We start from the raw sequence: 19,381 nt of genomic DNA on the forward strand, positions 1-19,381 counted from the left end.
TAGAGCAAGAGCAATAATTCAAGCACAAGGCCTACTCTGCAACTCTAAACTGGTAACCTGTAAAAAAGATTTTTTGAAGCGTAGCCTATGGAGATTTTTAAGTACCGAAATTTGGTGCCATTCCACAAGTGTGTGCAATTTTAAAGCGTGACATGTTGGGTATCAATTTTCTCAGGGTAATATCATCTTTCACATTATACAAAAAATTGGGCTAACTTTACTATTTCATGAGTGTTTTTCCCCCCCCAAAAAAATGTGTTTGAAAAATTGCTGCGCAGATACCGTGTAACATAAAATTCTGCAATGACTGCCATTTTATTCCCTAGGGTCTCTGCTAAAAAAAAAAAAAAAACATTTATATAATGTTTGGGGGTTCTGAATAGTTTTCTAGCATAAAAAAAAATATGATTTTACATGTAGGAGATGAATGCTGGAATTTGCGCAGTATGGAAGTGGTTAAAGCCAAGTCTGATGACTTCTGGTACTTTTTTTATTTACTAATTTAATTATTGCTCATTTTTTTTTATGGCTTGCTTTAATGTAAGTAAACACAATTTTAGATATCCTGCAGGTATCTGAAATAGCTTAGAAGTGTTTCTGAGTCTTTATCTTATGAATTGTAGCATAGCAAATTAATGCAATCGGAGGGGAATATTTTCCCATTTAATCTGTAACGTTTTTTTAGTTCAAAGCTTATTTATGCATCTTCTTTGAACTTGAATCACAACATTAGTTTGCTTGTAGCACAAACAAATATGGTGGATGAGATTATGTGTGTGTTTGATTTTCATGATAGAAAGAGTCATCACTTCCAATAAAATGATTAAAGACTAAGCCTGCCCAAAACTGATGTTTAACCATGCATGGTATGGTTTGAGTCTGGAAATGAGATTATGTAGTCAGCTATTCCTTACTGGATTGCTTAATATGCTGTTAAAGAAAGAAACTGATTCCTTTATTTCACATACAGCTGCATAAAAAAGCAGTGGATTTCAATCCCAGAATCCCAAGAGATGCAGTGTAAGCAGCCAGCCTTGGACATAGAATCTACTCAGTACTTTTCCACCAAGTACCTGTATAGATGTTTTGGTTGTAAAGTCACTGACCTGTTTACTTTATCAAGTTCTCAGATATAGCTAGCTTAAAGCGGGAGTTCACCCATTTGTAAAAAAAAACATTTTCTCCCCTTAGCTTCCTGCTCGTTCGGTCTAGGGGAATCGGCTATTTGTATTAAAATATGAGCAGTACTTACCCGTTTTCGAGCTGCATCTTCTTCCGTCGCTTCCGGGTATGGGTCTTCGGGAGCGGGCGTTCCTTCTTGATTGACAGCCTTCCGAGAGGCTTCCGACGGGCGCATCCATCGCGTCACTCATAGCCGAAAGAAGCCGAACGTCGGTGCGGCTCTATACTGCGCCTGCGCACCGACGTTCGGCTTCTTTCGGAAAATCGTGACGCGATGGATGCGACCGTCGGAAGCCTCTCGGAAGCCTGTCAATCAAGAAGGAACGCCCATTCCCGAAGCCCATACCCGGAAGCGACGGAGAGGATGCATCTCGTAAACGGGTAAGTACTGCACATATTTTAAAATAAATAGCCGATTCCCCTAGTAAAAACGAGCAGGAATCTAAGGGGGAAAAGTGCCCTCTAAGGGTGAACCCCCGCTTTAAAGAAGAAGTATACGTTTTTGAAAAAATAAATAAACATCTATTCTCAGCTCTTGGCTGCAGCATATGTCCAATGCCAACTTTCAGTAAATTTAAGAACAGTCTGTAAAATCCTTAATTTTTTCATCTGTCCATGAATGTCCAATTACGGATTTAACAAACTAATTTTACTGAGGCTGGGTTCACACATCAATACAGATGCAGCTCACAGCAGGGGTCTGGTGCCTCCCCATTCTCCATTTCAGGGAGCAATCGGGCCTGATTTTTTGCTTAAATTCGGGCCTGAAACTGAGCCAAAGGTGCATAGGACCTCCGTGCAATGTGCTCTGTGGCCGCCCCAGAGATTTGTGAACCACCTCCTGTCATGCAAATTGAATGCGGAGAAACTTAAAGTTGGCAATCCTCCCATGCCAACTCTAACACCAAGAATAGCACAGTCCATATAACTCCTCCCACTCAAAGCAGTCCTCAGTATTTGATATTTATCTGTAGAAAACCATATCTGAACCCCACTATAAGGAAGATGTGGGGCTTGTCTGTAACTGGTCTCTGCATATGGCGCTCACCCTTGGTACATCAGGGCATTTAACTGCAGAGTGCTTTACAAATCCAGGGCAGTGGTAGTCCTAATTCAGGTGGTTCTAGTTCCTGACCATCCATGGAGAAGATATGCCCTCTTGAAATGGGTGAAGCTGGGAGTTTTCCACCTAGTGGTTTTCTCTCCAGAAAAGGTACCTGTATCCCTGGTGCAGTAAGTCCAGGGCTTGGCCCCCTCTACGGTGGGTTCCTCCACATGCCCCCCAACTTCTATTGCACGCAGCTTCTTCTAGCCTGAGTGTAAACCTTGAACAGTGGACTCCTGCCTTCTGCAAAGGATTGGAGGATGGCAGTACCACAGGCCAGGAACAGAGTGTCACAGGGTGGCCGCCACACTTTTATAGAAGTAGGAGAGGTTATATGGGCTTTCCTAGTAGCTTTGTTTGCAAGTGTCCTTGCCTGAAGGTGGCAGGATTATGACCTGTGGTCAAAATTTAAAGGCATCTGTGTCCTGTACTGAAATCCAAGAAAACGATTTTACAGTCAAAATCCTTATTTGCTGCTGTATCTGCAATTTTATTCAGTTATCTTGTTATTTTTTTCTTCCGTCTTGTGATAGACACATCTGCCACGTTGCTATAATTTATCTCTATTATGCAAAGAAAAGGCCATATCTGACCAATGCTTATTTAAAATGGTCTGTTGCAATGTGGAAAATTGTTCTGTGGGTCAAACTAATCTAAATTTGACATTCTTTTTTGGCAATCTTGAGCACCTCACCCTCCGGACTAAAGAGAAGAGGGACCCTCCGGCTTGTTATCAGAGCTCAGTATAAACGCCTGCATCTCTGATGGTATGTGGGTGCAATAGTGCATATGGAATGGGATAGGCACCATCAATGCTGATATACATACCCAGGTTTTAGAGTTCAGAGCAGCATATGCTCCCAAGGGAAGGCCTTGCATATTTCAGCAGGACAATGCTAACAGCATATACTGCCTGTATGACAACAGCATGGCTTCATAGTAGAAGATTCCGGGTGCTTAACTGGCCTGCCTGCAGTCCAGACCTTTAACCAATTGAAAATATTTGGTGCATCTTGAAATGAAAAATACAACAAAGAAGACCCAGGACTGTTGAGCAGCTAGAATCCTATATGAGAAGAGACCGAGACAACGTTCCTCTTCAGCAGCTGGTCTTCTTGGACATTTAAAGAGTGCTTTTAAAAGAAGAGGGGATGCTACAGCGTGATAGACATGGCCCCTACCCAGCTTTTTGAGACCTGTTGCTGCCATCAATTTCAAAACTACCTTGATATCTCATATGGGTTTATAAGATTTGCAAATCGTTCTGTTTTTAATGTAGATTTTACACAGCATCCCAACTTTTTTTGGAATTGGGGATGTATAATAAACTGGATTTGTTACTATTTGCCTAGAGTTGAAATAAAAATGTAGGGGCAGATCCACATACATCTGCGTGGGCGCAGCGTATGTGAGATACGCTACGCCGCTGTAACTTACTTTGCTATTCTTTGAATCCTTAAAGAATTTGCGCCGTAAGTTACGGCGGCGTAGGGTATCTCTCACGCCGTAAGGGCACAGAATTCAAATGCGGCGAGTAGGGGGCGTATTTCATTTAAATGAAGAGCGTCCCCACGCCGAACGAACGGCGCTAGCCCCGTCCATCAAAACTCCCAGGGTGCATTGCTCCAAATGACGTCGCCAGGATATCCTTGTTTTCGACGTGTCCAGCCCCATTCACGGACGACTTACGCAAACGACGTATATTTTTCAAAATTATACGCGGGAACGACGGCCATACTTAACATTGAGGCCCCGTACACACGACCGAACATGTCTGCTGAAACTGGTCCGTGGACCAGTTTCCGCGGACATGTCCGACCGTGTGTACGGCCTAGCGGACAGGTTTCCTGGCCTAGCGGACAGGTTTCCAGCAGACAAAAGTTTCTTAGCATGCTTAGAAACTTGTCCGCTGGAAACCTGTCCGTCGGACATGTCAGATGGTTAGTACGACTCATCGGACATGTCCGCTGGTTATGACGTATAACCAGCGGCCCGAAATCCCGCGCATGCGTCGAATTGATTCGACGCATGCGTGGAAGCATTGAACTTCCGTGTTAGAGAACGTCGGTGTCTTCTACGTCACCGCGTTCTCTGTCCGCGGAGATTTTGGTCTGATGGTGTGTACACACATCAGACCAAAAGCTCCCAGCAGACATGTCCGATGAAAACGGTCCGCGGACCGTTTTCATCGGACATGTCTCCTCGTGTGTACAAGGCCTGAGTACGCCACCAGTTAGCAGCTTTATTTATACACCGGAAAAAGCCGAACGGAAACAACGTAAAAGAATGCGAAGGCCGCTCGTACGTTCGTGGATCGTCGGAAATAGCTAATTTGCATACTCAACGCGGATTACGACGGGAACGCCACCTAGTGGACGTCGAAAAATTGAATCTAAGATCCGAAGACGTACGCCTGTCGCATCTAACCCAGATGCCGTCGTATCTTGTTTTGAGGATTCAAAACAAAGACACGACGCAGGAATTTTGAAATTACGCCGGCGTATCAATAGATACGCCGGCGTACTTTCTTTGTGGATCTCCCCCGTAGACACCATAGCTAAAACTAAATTTTTATAGGAACTGCATGAACGAGCAACAATTTCGTTTAATGCATAAGCCAGCTGTATGCATGCCAAAAGTCACTATTTAGAAATCGCTCTGTGTTCAAAATATGACAGCACTTACATATGCTGTACAAGTGACATTTTGGTTTATCTCCTACCAGTGCAATCTGTTTCATGTAGGGCGATCCAGCATGGGGCAAGCATAGTATGAGAAATTAACATTTTTCTAACAAAATTGTCAGTGCTTTGGTTTCCATTCATGTTTATGACATACTAATTCCTCATATACTGCCTGTTTACTCAGCTTGTTTCCACCTGTGCTTTATTGGCGAGGCATTTGAAATAATCGGAGAAGATGCGTTCTTGGTTTCCACCAGTTGACTTTTATAATGTTTGCATTACAGGCAAAAATCGAGTGCTGTCTGAGCCAGGAATTTACTGTGGAGAATGTGCTTGCAGCACTGCCAGCATTTCCCAAAGGTGCTCCCCAGCAGCGGGCAAAGAGAGCTGCAGAAGCATTAGTGAAAGCTGCCAATTATTCCAGGCTAATGGCAATGCAACAGGTATCCTCCCCATTACTCCAGTACAATGATTCAATCATCTCTTCACTGTATAGTGCTTTAAAATGGATCTGCTAGCTGTTATGTGTGAAAGAAAACTATTATTATAAACAGCTGCACTGAAGTCTTAGGAGCTTTCAGAGTCAAACATTTCCCAGCCAGGACTAGGAAACAGCTGCTTGGTTATGTTTTATTGCATGAATAGAGACACATGATTCTGAAAAACCCAGACCAGTGAAACGGTTTTCAAAAGAATGCCAAATTCATTTAACACTTTCCTTGGCAGAAGATAGACTCTTCATAAAGGATGCCTTTTTACATTCGGATTGCTTTTTAGAAGCAAGACAGTTTCCTTCTTCATTACATTCATTTCAATTCCATCGCTTATTTTATGTATTTTTTTAAGAGGAAAAGTTTACCATAGAAAATAATGGTATTCCAGATTTGTGCTGATACCTTTTGTTGTGTTATAAGGCAAAAACTTGCACGCTACTATGTTCTAATTTTTAAGTAAATATAAACCATCAACCTCCAGAATATAGTGAAAATAAACTCAAAAAAAATATATATATATATACAGTTGTGTTCAAAATTATTCAACCCCCCAATGCTATAAAGGGTTTTAGGAAATTTAGTGTACATTTGTAATTGTATTCAGAATGAAATCCTACAAGGACTTCTTAAAGAACCATATGCAACTAAAATGACATCAATTGGTTTTGTAATACAGTAGTAAATGTTTATTTTGTGAATTCTTCATTTACACAATTATTCAACCCCTTAAAAACTACCACTCTGAAGAACAGAGGTTCATTGAAGTGTTTTCAATCAGGTATTGAAAACACCTGTGGATGTTAGGGAGCAGCAATAAAGCCTAATAAGCACCAATCAGGCAGCTTTAAAATGACTGTGATACTCAGCTCCTTCTAGACATTTACTGATGTGGTTACAAACATGGTGAAGTCAAGAGAATGGTCCGGGAAGACAAGAGAAGAGGTGATTACTCTTCACAGGAAGGGCAATGGCTATAAGAAGATTGCAAAGATGTTAAACATACCAAGAGACACCATAGGAAGCATCATTCTCAAATTCAAGCCAAAGGGCACTGTTGAAACGCTACCTGGTCGTGGCAGAAAGAAGATGCTGACTTTGACTGCTGAGCGCTACCTGAAGCGTAGAGTGGAGAAAAGTCCCCTTGTGACTGCTGAGGAACTGACAAAAGATTTGTCAGATGTGGGTACTGAAGTTTCTGCTCAGACAATACGGCGCACACTGCGTAATGAAGGCCTCCATGCCAGAACTCCCAGGCGCACCCCCTTGCTGTCTCCAAAGAATAAGAAGAGTCGACTGCAGTATGCAAAAATCATGTGGACAAACCACAGAAGTTTTGGGATTGTGTTCTGTGGACTGATGAAACAAAATTAGAAGTGTTTGGGCCCATGGATCAACGCTATGTTTGGAGGAGGAAGAACAAGGCCTATGATGAAAAGAACACCTTGCCTACTGTGAAGCATGGTGGGGGGTCAATCATGCTTTGGGGCTGTTTTGCTTCTGCAGGTACAGGGAAGCTTCAGTGTGTGCAAGGTACCATGAATTCTCTTCAGTACCAGGAGATAGTGGATGGCAATGTGATGCAGTCCGTCACAAACCTGAGGCTTGGGAGACGATGGACCTTTCAACAGGACAATGATCCCAAGCATACCTCCAAGTCCACTAGAGCATGGTTGCAGATTAAAGGCTGGAACATTTTGGAGTGGCCATCGCAGTCACCAGACTTAAATCCTATTGAGAACCTCTGGTGGGAATTAAAGAAAGCAGTTGCAGTGCGCAAGCCTAAGAATGTGAGTGAACTGGAGGCTTTTGCCCATGACGAATGGGCGAAGATACCCGTAGATCGCTGCAAGACACTTGTGTCAAGCTATGCTTCAAGTTTAAAAGCTGTTATAACTGTAAAAGGATGTTGTACTAAGTACTAAGATTGAATGTCAATTGGGGGTTGAATAAAACTGATAATGATGTGAGCACAGAAAAGACATTTGTGGTTATTTCATTATAAATGTTATGTTATATTTGTCTGACCTACACGTGCCTCTTTGATTTAATTGTAAGCAGGATGACAGGATGATCAAAATCAATGTCAAACTGGGCAAAACAATCAATTTCAGTGGGGGTTGAATAATTTTGAATACAACTGTGTGTATATATATATATATATATATATATATATATATAATGTATAGTAAATGTATAGTGACCGTGAATTAGCTGCAACCACTTAGTAGTGTACTCAAAAAACACTGCGTAATAATAAATGTGAAAAATAAAGAATTGCGCTAATGAGTCCTAAAATAGCAGTGCAGTCCAAAGATTAAGCTGATGTGACACAAATTGTTATCTTGGAATCAAATCAAAAACCTGATAGAAGGCATGCTTACCAGATAGTAAGCCACTAAAGCAGGTGGGTATAGCCCAGCCGAGGCCTTTGGTTAGTGAGATGGCACAAACTTATCCAGTGATGGTAAGGTTCCAATTGGGTAGGAAGTTGACTCCACAACATAAATAAATGGTTAACCCAAAAAAAGAAAAAACATAGCGTAATCCTGTCAAATCTTTTAACTATATGACAGAAATAAAGAAACAAGTGATAAATCCGCACTTAGGTAAACCAAAGGTTGCTGCCCCTCTAGAAACTCCCTAAGGAGAATAAAGCTATGATAGATAAAAAAAAGGGTAATGGCGCTACCTCCCAGTTGTTCAAAGGTCTAAGTAAGTAAAATGTCTAAATAAGCATCAGTATTAAGTGACTTCTCATAAGTTACCAAAAGTGCAATAAATCCTGTTGGTAAGGCTAATAAATGTAAACAAGTGTTGCAGCTGTAGTAGTCTGGATGTGTTAGTCACAACACAAATACTTTTCATATAAGACCACTCACAAGTGAATATTCAAATATACACTAGAACCAGTGATAAACATTAATAAAGTGCATTAGTGACCAATAGTGAGTAAATTCCTCAAACATTAAGGTGCATCAGAAAAAATATGTAAATTAAATGTATAAATAATAAGTGTCCAGTACACTAATAATGTGTGTCAATAATCCAGCACACATGTAGTTAGTAAAGCTTGCAACTGTGTAACATAAAGTTACAGAATTGGGTTCCAATGAATAGAGCACAGATCAAAAGATATCTTCTAATTGATTCCACATGACAAAGGTGCTTTCAGCTGACAGGTAGTGACTTCAGTGACCCCTCTTGTGTCCCCGCCTACCAGATCCTAGAACCCCTACAGGAGTATCGGGCACATCAGATGTGGCTCCGGCGTCTCCCCACAAGGGGTCTTTGTATCCAAACTGGGGCGATCACTCAAGCGCTAATATAAATAGTCAGCATGCAGGTCCAATGGCATAGGAAAACAGGTATCCTTCACATATATGGAGAAAAAACGGCTCCCATAGTGTAATCCATATAAATGATAAGTATTTATTAAAAAAATTGCTAAATTTGAGATAAAAAACCCAGCGGTGCTAAGCAAACCGCAACAGCAGATAAAGTGTGACAGCTAACAAATTGTGCGGTCCAGAGCATATGTATCGTGCCGTGTGCTCCACCTTGCGTTCCAACCACTGCTCTCGGGACCTTCCGGCGTGATGACGTAATTAGCATAGCTCCGTCTTACGCGTTTCATCACTAGACGTAGTCTGAGGCATCGCGTAAGGTGGAGCTATGCTAATTACGTCATCACATAACATAGTAGCGTGCAAGTTTTTGCCTTTATAACACAACAAAAGGTATCCGCACAAATCTGGAAAAGCATTTATTTTCTTTGGTAAACTTTTCCTCATAAAAAAATACATAAAATAAGCGATGGAATTGAAATGAATGTAGAAAGCAATCCAAATGTAAAAAGGCATCCTTTATGAAGAGTCTATCTTCTGCCAAGGAAAGTGTTAAATGAATTTGGCATTCTTTTGAAAACCGTTTCACTGGTCTGGGTTTTTCAGAATGCCTCAAAACCCTCCGTGTAATAACAAAGAGGGGTCCCATGGTAAGAATTTACTTTTTTTTTTTTTTTAAAACATGATTGGCTAAAATGTATCACCATAAGGTATAGTCGATTTTCAGTTGCCATGACACAATGGATTATACCGTTTTGGCAATATTACATTTAATGGGTTGAAGTTGACAGCCAAAAATAAATTCTAGTTCTCATATCTGTAGACAACACTGATTTTACTTTGCCTTCATTTCTAAATATGCCATAAAAGAGGACAGATGTCAAAGTGTTTGGTAAATTCCATGTGTTGCCAGGAACAGGCAGAATAGATGATAGAGTGGTGTAAGTGATACATGGTCAAAGGAAATTGCAGACAGTAGAAAAGTCAACAAGACTAATGATCTGGTTAGACAGACACACAGCATTCAGGTTCTAAACGTGTTAATGGAGCAATGATGCAAACGGAGGAGAGATCTACCACACTAAAAGCTGAAAGTCCCAAATTGACTAATCTGATAGATAATAAGAACAGTCAAATGGGAGTCCAATGTGCTAACTTAGTGGCAGCCGCTGTACGAGAGCTAGATGATACTCTGCAAAGAAAACAGGAGGAGAAGCAGTGCCATCTAAGTGTAGCAGATATAAACTTTAATAGCAGCAACAAATTGGCAACTCACAGGAGTGAAGTGGGTAAGGCTCGTTAATATGGATAAGAATACCTACCGCAGATGGCTGGATGGACAGTGTTCCTCCTCAAAGGGAAATTGGATGGACCCTTGGCAGTGCTGCTGGACCGCAGCACTTCCTATGTGGCTGTTTGGGGGTCCTAGGTGGGCGAAGGTTGAGCCAGTGTCACTGGTGGTGGGCGTGGCACACGTTCGGAGCATATGTACTTCTTTTTTAGGCCGTTATGATGGACGATAGTAGAGGTAACAGGCCAATGATGAAGTAGAGACAAGCTGAGTAGAAAAACTATCCAATTTAATACACAGAAATAATGTTGTGGCATAAATGGTCCTACTGAAGTCAAAGACATCTATCCATGGTACAATCAAACAGATTAAACTTTTGACCAGACATAGACTAATGCCTCGTATACACGATTGGAACTTCTGATGAAAAAAGTCTGACGGACTTTTTCCATCGGAAATTCCGACCATGTGTATGCCCATCGGATATTCCGAGGAATTCCATCTGGGTTTACATAGAGAACATGTTCTCTTTTCCTCCGATGGAATTCCATCTGGATTTACATAGAGAACATGTTCTATTTTTCTCAGATGGAATTCCGATGTGAGTTTGGTCGGGCAAAAGCCCAATCGTGTGTACGAGGCATTACAGTTTTGTTCTTGAGCTGCCCATACATTATACAATTTTTTTCTTAAATTTCCTTTAGATTTACCTTCAAGTATATAGTGCAAGGGTCTGCCTGATTTCATACAAATTGAAAGTGTTTAGGTTTAACCTCCATATTTTATGGTTTTGGTAAATCTAAAGGAAAGTTGTACAAGATTGTATAATGTATGGCCAGCCTTACTTTAATTTCTAAGAGGTCAGGTGTTTACCGTAGAAACTAGGAATAAGTTTGAACATCCCCTGCCTCGAATCTGTACATGTACAAAGAGGTGGAGATACTTGTGACATCATTGACCTAATAAGGAATATCCTGGCTGCTGTTGATTGTACAGAAGTAACCGCTTCCTGCCAGGTTCAGTCCAAGCCCAAGTTTAGACTAAACCTGACCTCATCTCTATCCGAGACCTGTGCTGCAGTGCTGAGCAATGACCAACAGCTAATAAAGGTCAAAGGCTAATATTGACAGAAATCATCCCACAACTTACCATTCTGAAGACTTGCATCTTCTCCTTCATTTTGGCTCACTACTGTCTGCACTGCACCTTTTGTGTGTCTTCACCTTCTAGACCAGACCTGGGCAAACTACGGCCCGCGGGCCGTATACGGCCCGGCGACCTTTTAATCCGGCCCACCCCCGCCGCCGAAATCGCCGCCGCCGCTGCCACGTTAATCACCGCGGCGGGGAACATTACAGACAGCGTTCGTTTGAACAGCTGTTTTCCCCGCGGCGCATAGACACTCCCCCTTGGACGGATCTGTCCAATCGCGAGCAAGGGGGAGTCACATAGACACTCCCCCTTGCTCGCGATTGGACAGATCCGTCCAAGGGGGAGTGTCTATGGCATAGACACTCCCCCTTGAACGGATCTGTCCAATCGCGAGCAAGGGGGAGTCACATAGACACTCCCCCTTGCTCGCGATTGGACAGATCCGTCCAAGGGGGAGTGTCTATGCGCAGCGGGGAAAACAGCTGTTCAAACGAACGCTGTCTGTAATGTTCCCCGCCGCGGTGATAACAGTAGGCAGGGCCGGGAGGGGTCACTGTGCCCATCACACGCAGCCACTTGTGCCAACACATGCAGCCACTTGTGCCAACACATGCAGCCACTTGTGCCAACACACGCAGCCACTGTGCCACCATAAATTGTCGCCACTGTGCCAATCACACGCAGCCACTGTGCCAATCACACGCAGCCACTGTGCCAATCACACGTAGCCACTGTTCCCAAACACAGCCACTGTGCCAATCACATGCAGCCACTGTTCCAATCACACGCAGCCACTGTGCCAATCATATGCAGCCACTGTGCCCATCAAACGCAACCACTGTGCCAATCACACGCAGCCACTGTGCCAATAACACGCTGCCACTGTGCCCATCAAACGCAGCCACTGTGCCAATCACACGCAGCCACTGTGCCAATCACACGCAGCCACTGTTCCCATCAAACGCAGCCACTGTGCCAATCACACGCAGCCACTGTTCCCATCAAACGCAGCCACTGTGCCAATCACACGCAGCCACTGTGCAATCAATTGTTGCCACTGTTCCCAAACACAGCCACTGTGCCAATCGCATGCAGCCACTGTGCCAATCACACGCAGCCACTGTGCCAATCACACGCAGCCACTGTGCCAATCACACGCAGCCACTGTGCCAATCACACGCAGGCACTGTGCCAATCACACGCAGCCACTGTGCAATCAATTGTTGCCACTGTTCCCAAACACAGCCACTGTGCCAATCACACGCAGCCACTGTGCCAATCACACGCAGCCACTGTGCCAATCACACGCAGCCACTGTGCCAATCACATGCAGCCACTGTGCCCATCAAACGCAGCCACTGTGCCCATCAAACGCAGCCACTGTGCCAATCACACGCAGCCACTGTGCCAATAACACGCAGCCACTCTGCCCATCAAACGCAGCCACTGTGCCCATCAAATGCAGCCACTGTGCCATCACATGCAGCCACTGTGCCAACACACGCAGTCACTGTGCCATCAATTGTTGCCACTGTGCCCATCACACGCAGCCACTGTGCCATCAATTTTCGCCACTGTGCCCATCAAACGCAACCACTGTGCCCATCACACGCAGCCACTGTGCCATCACATGCAGCCAATGTTTAATCAATTGTTATTGATTAAACAGTGGCTGCCTGTCCCCAGCGTCTGTCCCCCTCCTGTGTCATGTCCCCAGCGTCTGTCCCCCTCCTGTGTCATGTCCCCAGCGTCTGTCCCCCTCCTGTGTCATGTCCCCAGCGTCTGTCCCCCTCCTGTGTCATGTCCCCAGCATCTGTCCCCCTCCTGTGTCATGTCCCCAGCGTCTGTCCCCCTCCTGTGTCATGTCCCCAGCCTCTGTCCCCCTCCTGTGCCATGTCCCCAGCATCTGTCCCCCTCCTGTGCCATGTCCCCAGCGTCTGTCCCCCTCCTGTGCCATGTCCCCAGCGTCTGTCCCCCTCCTGTGCCATGTCCCCAGCGTCTGTCCCCCTCCTGTGTCATGTCCACAGCCTATGTCCCCCTCCTGTGTCATGTCCCCAGCGTCTGTCACCCTCCTGTGCCATGTCCCCAGTCTCTGTCCCCCTCCTGTGCCATGTCCCCAGCCTCTGTCCCCCTCCTGTGCCATGTCCCCAGCCTCTGTCCCCCTCCTGTGTCATGTCCCCAGCCTCTGTCCCCCTCCTGTGTCATGTCCCCAGCCTCTGTCCCCCTCCTGTGTCATGTCCCCAGCCTCTGTCCCCCTCCTGTGTCATGTCCCCAGCCTCTGTCCCCCTCCTGTGCCATGTCCCCAGCCTCTGTCCCCCTCCTGTGCCATGTCCCCAGCCTCTGTCCCTCTCCTGTGCCATGTCCCCAGCCTCTGTCCCCCTCCTGTACCATGTCCCCAGCCTCTGTCCCTCTCCTGTGCCATGTCTATAACAAGTACTCGTACCAGTTTTCCAACAATGATATTTACTGCTTTTTATAAAGAAATACAATTGATTTTATGCAGTATTGCGTTTAGCCTTTTGGCCCGGCCCTCCAAAATATTTTTAGTTTCTCATGTGGCCCCATCGAAAAAATAATTGCCCACCCCTGTTCTAGATTAAAGGCGTGGCAAAGGTGCTTATAGAAAATATTCTGTTTTCCAGCAGAGCAACTTATGTTTAGACAAAATAATTGGTGAAGGCCATTTTATACAATGGGTATCAATACCAGGGGTGCAGACGTGAGTCAAATATATATCCTACTTTTCTTTTACTCTTTCCAACCAAAACAATCTCTTCAGATTTCCTGCAACAGCTGTGTTGTACAGTATAAAGCACTGCACAATAGGAATTCAATGCTAAATGAGTATAAAACATTTAGAAAAAAAATTACCTTCCATTACTAGATAGCGTGTTTTTAGGAGCTGAACTTGCAAGATGTTAGGCCATATGCACACAGACAGTTTGAGGCTTCAAGTATTTGTAAATGTACTGCAAAAAATATATTTATAAACCTTTTGTTAACCGCACAGCCCCATACGGCCTTCTTTCACCACAGCAAGGGGCGTGCCTGTTTAGGAATGGAATGGGCTTAATGTCGCCATCGTAAGTCTTTTTGAATCCGGCTATATATGTCTATACAAATGCATATATTCATTCTTATTTTATGGGGTAGCATACACATGCGCATGATGCGCACCAGTGCAGAGAGGCTTCAACGTATACCTTTTTACACCACCTGCAGCTCCCCTGGTGAAGAAGAATGCCAGGATTTTATGCAAAATCATATTTTAAGCCCTAAACCATATGTGTACAGAGGAACTTAAATGTAAAATAACATATTTTGTGCAAGGTCTAAGTGCACCTATGCAATTAAGCAGCTGTGCCTGGCTTGGATGCCAGTTTACAAAGAAACACTATACATTTATTAAACATACATTTGCCTTAAAGTGAACTATTTATTGACTTGTAAATGCTATAAAAAGTATAATTTTAACTTTGAACTACATTTATGTGGCAGTTAAATTTGCATTTAATTGTTTTTTTTTAGTTTAGTTAACAGCAATAAAGCGAATATATGACAAGTTTGTTACAGTGACACAATTATAGCAATGTACATCATGGAACAACAAAAAGTGATGATAATTTCTAACTTGCACACATTAAAGCAAATATTTCTAAAGTCCTCATGTGTTCTTGGTACTTGCCAGACATTTTCAGTAATGTGGTCATTTAAAAAAAGTTTTGGCTTTACAACATTCCAGTAAAAGTACAAGTTAATAATAGATTTTTTTTTTACATTATATAAAGTGTGTACTGTTTGTGTAAAATATCACATCTAAATAGATTGTTTCACATTGTGTACAAAACAGTTATTTGCTGCAGCCTTGAATATGAGAAAAATACCCTCTAATGCCCTGTACACACGATCGGAATTTCCGATGGCCTAAAATCCGATGGAATTTTTCATCGGAATTCAGTTCAAGCTGTCTTGCATACACACTGTCAGACTAAATTCTGACTGTCCAAAACGTGGTGACGTAAAACACTATGACAAGCCGAGAAAAAATAAGTTCAATGCTTCTGAGCATGCCTCGACTTGATTCTGAGCATGCGTGTTTTTTTCTCTGTCGGAGTTCCACACAGGCGATACATGTTCTATTTTTAAACTCTGACGAAAAAAGTCTGATGGGGCCCACACACATCGGGAATATCCGATGAAAAAATTCCGTCCGCCTGAAATTATGATTGTGTGTACAGGGCATAAGTATACTGTCAGTCCATTGCAGAGTTATAGAAAATTGTCTACAGAATATAATAACTTTTCTGTGCCCAAGAAAACCTCTTAGACAATCGGGCAATTGAAATGGAACAGCAGGCAAAACTTTTTTTCTTTATCGTCCATTGAGGGACAAAGCTTAATGGTACTTAAGGAACGCAGGGTTACACTGCCCCTATAGGGAAAATGGACACTAGGCATATAACAAACTGAAGAAATGTGTGCGTGTCTGCAGACAACCAGCTGTAATACAGAGCATCTCCCAGTCACGGTGTCTACAGCTTGGACTGGATGGAGATTTTTCCCCAATCTGTTTACTACAGGCTTGTAAAGCCAATCAGATGGGACATGCATTGTGTGCCAGACTCTTTAAGGCTCTGCCACTGCCAGTTTACAGCTGTTTATGCTTGTAACCTGCTTTAAAGCACAGTATTATATAGTCCTATATCCGCAGATTAAACCTGCACTATGTGCAATATTGAACTTGGTGCAGACAAAGCTTGTGCTTCTGCACATCTTAAAAGGTCAGTACTGGCTGCACCATTGGCTATTGCTGACCCCCATTTTTTATCTATGTGTACTCCTTTCTGTTGTAAAAGGATTTATAATATGTTGCTTTACTTGATCGCAGGGGATCAAATGCCTACCACCACCTTTCACAGCGGATTCTGCTGCAGTGTTTTTTTTCCCACTAATTGGTCTAACCTTTTTGTAGTTAATACACCCGTGTTTCACGTTTTTAAGTTTTAATCATCCCCATAGAGCAGTGGTTCTCAACCTGGGGGTCGAATGACGATTTGCCAGGGGTCACCGAATCCTGGGCTGTTCCTGAAGCCCGCACCGCTCTCCCAGCCTTTTCACGGCAGCCCAGCAGGGCTGTCCCTAGGGCCACCCAGCTGGGCTGTTCCTGGAGCCCGCAGCCACCCACTCAGCCTCTTTGCAGCCGCCCAGAGACTAGAGGTCAGCTAACTGGTGAGGAATATGAAGTAGGAGGGGCTGAAGGAGACCCTAATCTCCTGATTTCGGCCTAGGGGGTCACTGCTGCAAGACACCACAGAGCTGGAGACACAGTGAGTAACACTACCTGTGATTTATAGTTGCCATTAAAATTTCCCACTACAGTTCTCAAATCAGCAGATGACCTTGATCAAGAGCACCTAAGTTGGCTGATCAGAACTCCCCCCCCCCGAACTTCCACTGATCCCACCCCCCACCAGCACTGCCACTCATCCCAACTCCCCGCCAGCACTGCCACTCATCCCAACTCCCCACCAAGGAGTAAGAGAAGGAATAAAAATAGAGAATACATGGAAGGGATAGGAAAAGAGGGAGAGAAACAAAGAAAAAGGGAGAGAAGAAGAAAGACGGCTAGAGAGAGGAATGGGGGGAAACAAAATCAAGACATTAGGATAGAGAGATAAAGGGGAAAGAAAGGAGAACAAAGGCAGAGTAGTACATCCTAAAATGTACCATAAAGGGTTTTATTACTGTACGAGTGGAAGGGGCTCAGGGAGTGGTAAATGTCTGTGGGTTAGGGGCACAAATTACTTGTCTTGCCTTGGGTGCTGACAACTCACACTACGAAAATTTTACTCTTAGGGGTCCCCACAACTTGGGAAATTTTATCAAGGGGTCACGGCACTAGAAGGTTGAGAACCACTGCCATAGAGAATGTTCATTTCATGGACCCTATTGACAAAAAGTTGAGGGTTCACAAAACAAGTTTGCACACTTCTTTCCCAGGCTTTGGCTGATTCGTCAGTATCCCTAAATAGGGATCTGGTGGCTGCTGGCGTTGTCTCTCAACTTATTTATTGCATTGTCGCATTGAACTTTCAGTGCAATGTGGAACTGTCAACCCTTTCTTTAACTTAGATCTGTAGGGCACTCTGGCCTAAGTGCTACACAGTAGAGCAGGGATATGCAATTAGCGGTCCTCCAGCTGTTGCAGAACTACAAGTCCCATGAGGCATAGCAAGACTCTTGACAGCCACAAGCATGACACCCAGAGGCAGAGGCATGATGGGACTTGTAGTTTGCAACAGCTGGAGGTCCGCTAATTGCATATCCCTGCAGTAGAGTAAGAAGGCCTTGTTTTGCCTATTTATCATGGACTTTTTGCTGGATGAACTCTATAAAAAGGCAGTGAAGATTGAAAATACTCACTTATCCTAGGAACACAAAGCTAAGGATGAATGACACAATTTTCCTATTCTGCATCTAAAATATTCCATGAAGTTAGGTTCCAGTTTCTGGACCAACAAGACTTCTCCCAACCCTTCAGGTTCAGGGGGTTATAACATCCTTGGCAATCCAAGTGATCCAAACCTGCGGATTAGGCTGCTACCTCTTAAAGGTCCACCCCCACCGATTCCATCAGAATCCACCAAAAATACCATCGGTACTCTGCGTAATAGCACAGCACCCAATGATATCATCCCCACCAAACTGCTGAAAGAATGTGCCGATATATTGGCACCAGCTATCTCGCAGCTCTTAAACCAATCATTCAAGGAGGGCACGGTGCCCACCTTGCTGAAACATGGTATAATAAAACCAATTCTAAAAAAAAACATCCTTGACACCAAAGATTCAAGCAACCGTCGTCCCATAACAGGCCTAAATGTCTTCTCCAAAGTAATGGAGAAAGAAGTTGTACAACAGTTACAACATCATTTAGACACCCATAAATTACTCGATCCGTTCCAATCGGGTTTCCGTCCTGGTCACGGAACAGAAACAGCGGTGCTTAAAATATGGGATGATGCCCTCGAGGCAGCAGACGAAGGAGAATCTTGTCTTCTGGTACTGTTTGACCTAAGCGCTGCTTTCGACACTGTAGACCATGGATTATTGCTGACTCGGCTAGCTGAAGTAGCCAGAGTCGCGGAATGTGGTTTATCTTGTTTCTCCTCCTTCTTGGAAAACCGATCACAAATTGTGAAACTGGGGCCTTTCACTTCTGAAAAACGGACTGTATCATGTGGAGTCCCTCAAGGATCCCCTTTGTCGCCGGTTCTGTTCAATATCTATCTCCGCCCTCTTTTTGAAATCATCAGTAATCAGAAGTTACGTTACCACTCTTATGCAGATGATACACAATTGTATTTTCGCATATGCAACAAAAAGGACCATTCTCTTGGACTAGAGAAATGCCTTTCTTTAATAGAAAACTGGATGACAAAGAGTTATCTTAAACTCAACGGTTTGAAAACAGAACTTCTCCTGTTTCACGCCAACTGGAAATTTCATCCCGCAACAACGTGGACACCCCCGCCCATACTGGCAAAAACTATCACCCCTAGCGCCAAAGTCAAAAGTCTGAGTAATTTTTGACACCAACATGACAATGGATGCACAAATAAGGTCAGTAGTCAGCGGATCGCACCATCTGCTGCGCCTTCTATGCAGACTCACCCCCTTTATTCCAAAAAAAGACGTTGCAGTCGTGGTGGGAACAATTATCAATTCCAGACTGGACTATGCAAATGCCCTCTATCTCGGACTCCCCAAATAACAAATCACTCGTCTACAATTCGTTCAAAACACGGCCGCTCGATTAGTGACTGGCAAAAAAACATGGGAATCAATCTCACCTTCATTGAGATCCCTTCATTGGCTGCCAGTAAAAGACAGAATCACTTTCAAGGTACTCTGTGTCTAATGCATAAGTGCATCCATGGAAACGCCCCCCAATATCAATGCGAAAAAATAAAAGCTCACAACCCCAATCGTATTCTGCGATCCACCAATCCAGTTACCCAAAGCCAGATACAAGTCCAAAGGAGATCGAAGGTTTGCAGTCCAGGGACCTCGACTGAGGAGCGCTCTACCTACCACCACTCAAGTGGAGTTGGACCACTTGGCCTTCA

The 19,381-nt window shown here is 43.8% G+C and overlaps 1 protein-coding gene across 1 annotated transcript in view; it reads left to right on the forward strand.

The window, feature by feature from the left end:
* The window catches only part of LOC120931318, a 153,060-nt gene that overhangs the window by 110,047 nt on the left and 23,632 nt on the right, over window positions 1-19,381 (forward strand). Inside the window, exon 10 of the mRNA XM_040342630.1 lies at window positions 5,256-5,414. Coding sequence (XP_040198564.1) covers window positions 5,256-5,414 — 159 coding nt within the window. The remainder of the gene's footprint in view (window positions 1-5,255; window positions 5,415-19,381) is intronic.

The sequence above is a fragment of the Rana temporaria genome, chromosome 1, assembly GCF_905171775.1.
Source record: "Rana temporaria chromosome 1, aRanTem1.1, whole genome shotgun sequence".
NCBI lineage: Eukaryota > Metazoa > Chordata > Amphibia > Anura > Ranidae > Rana > Rana temporaria.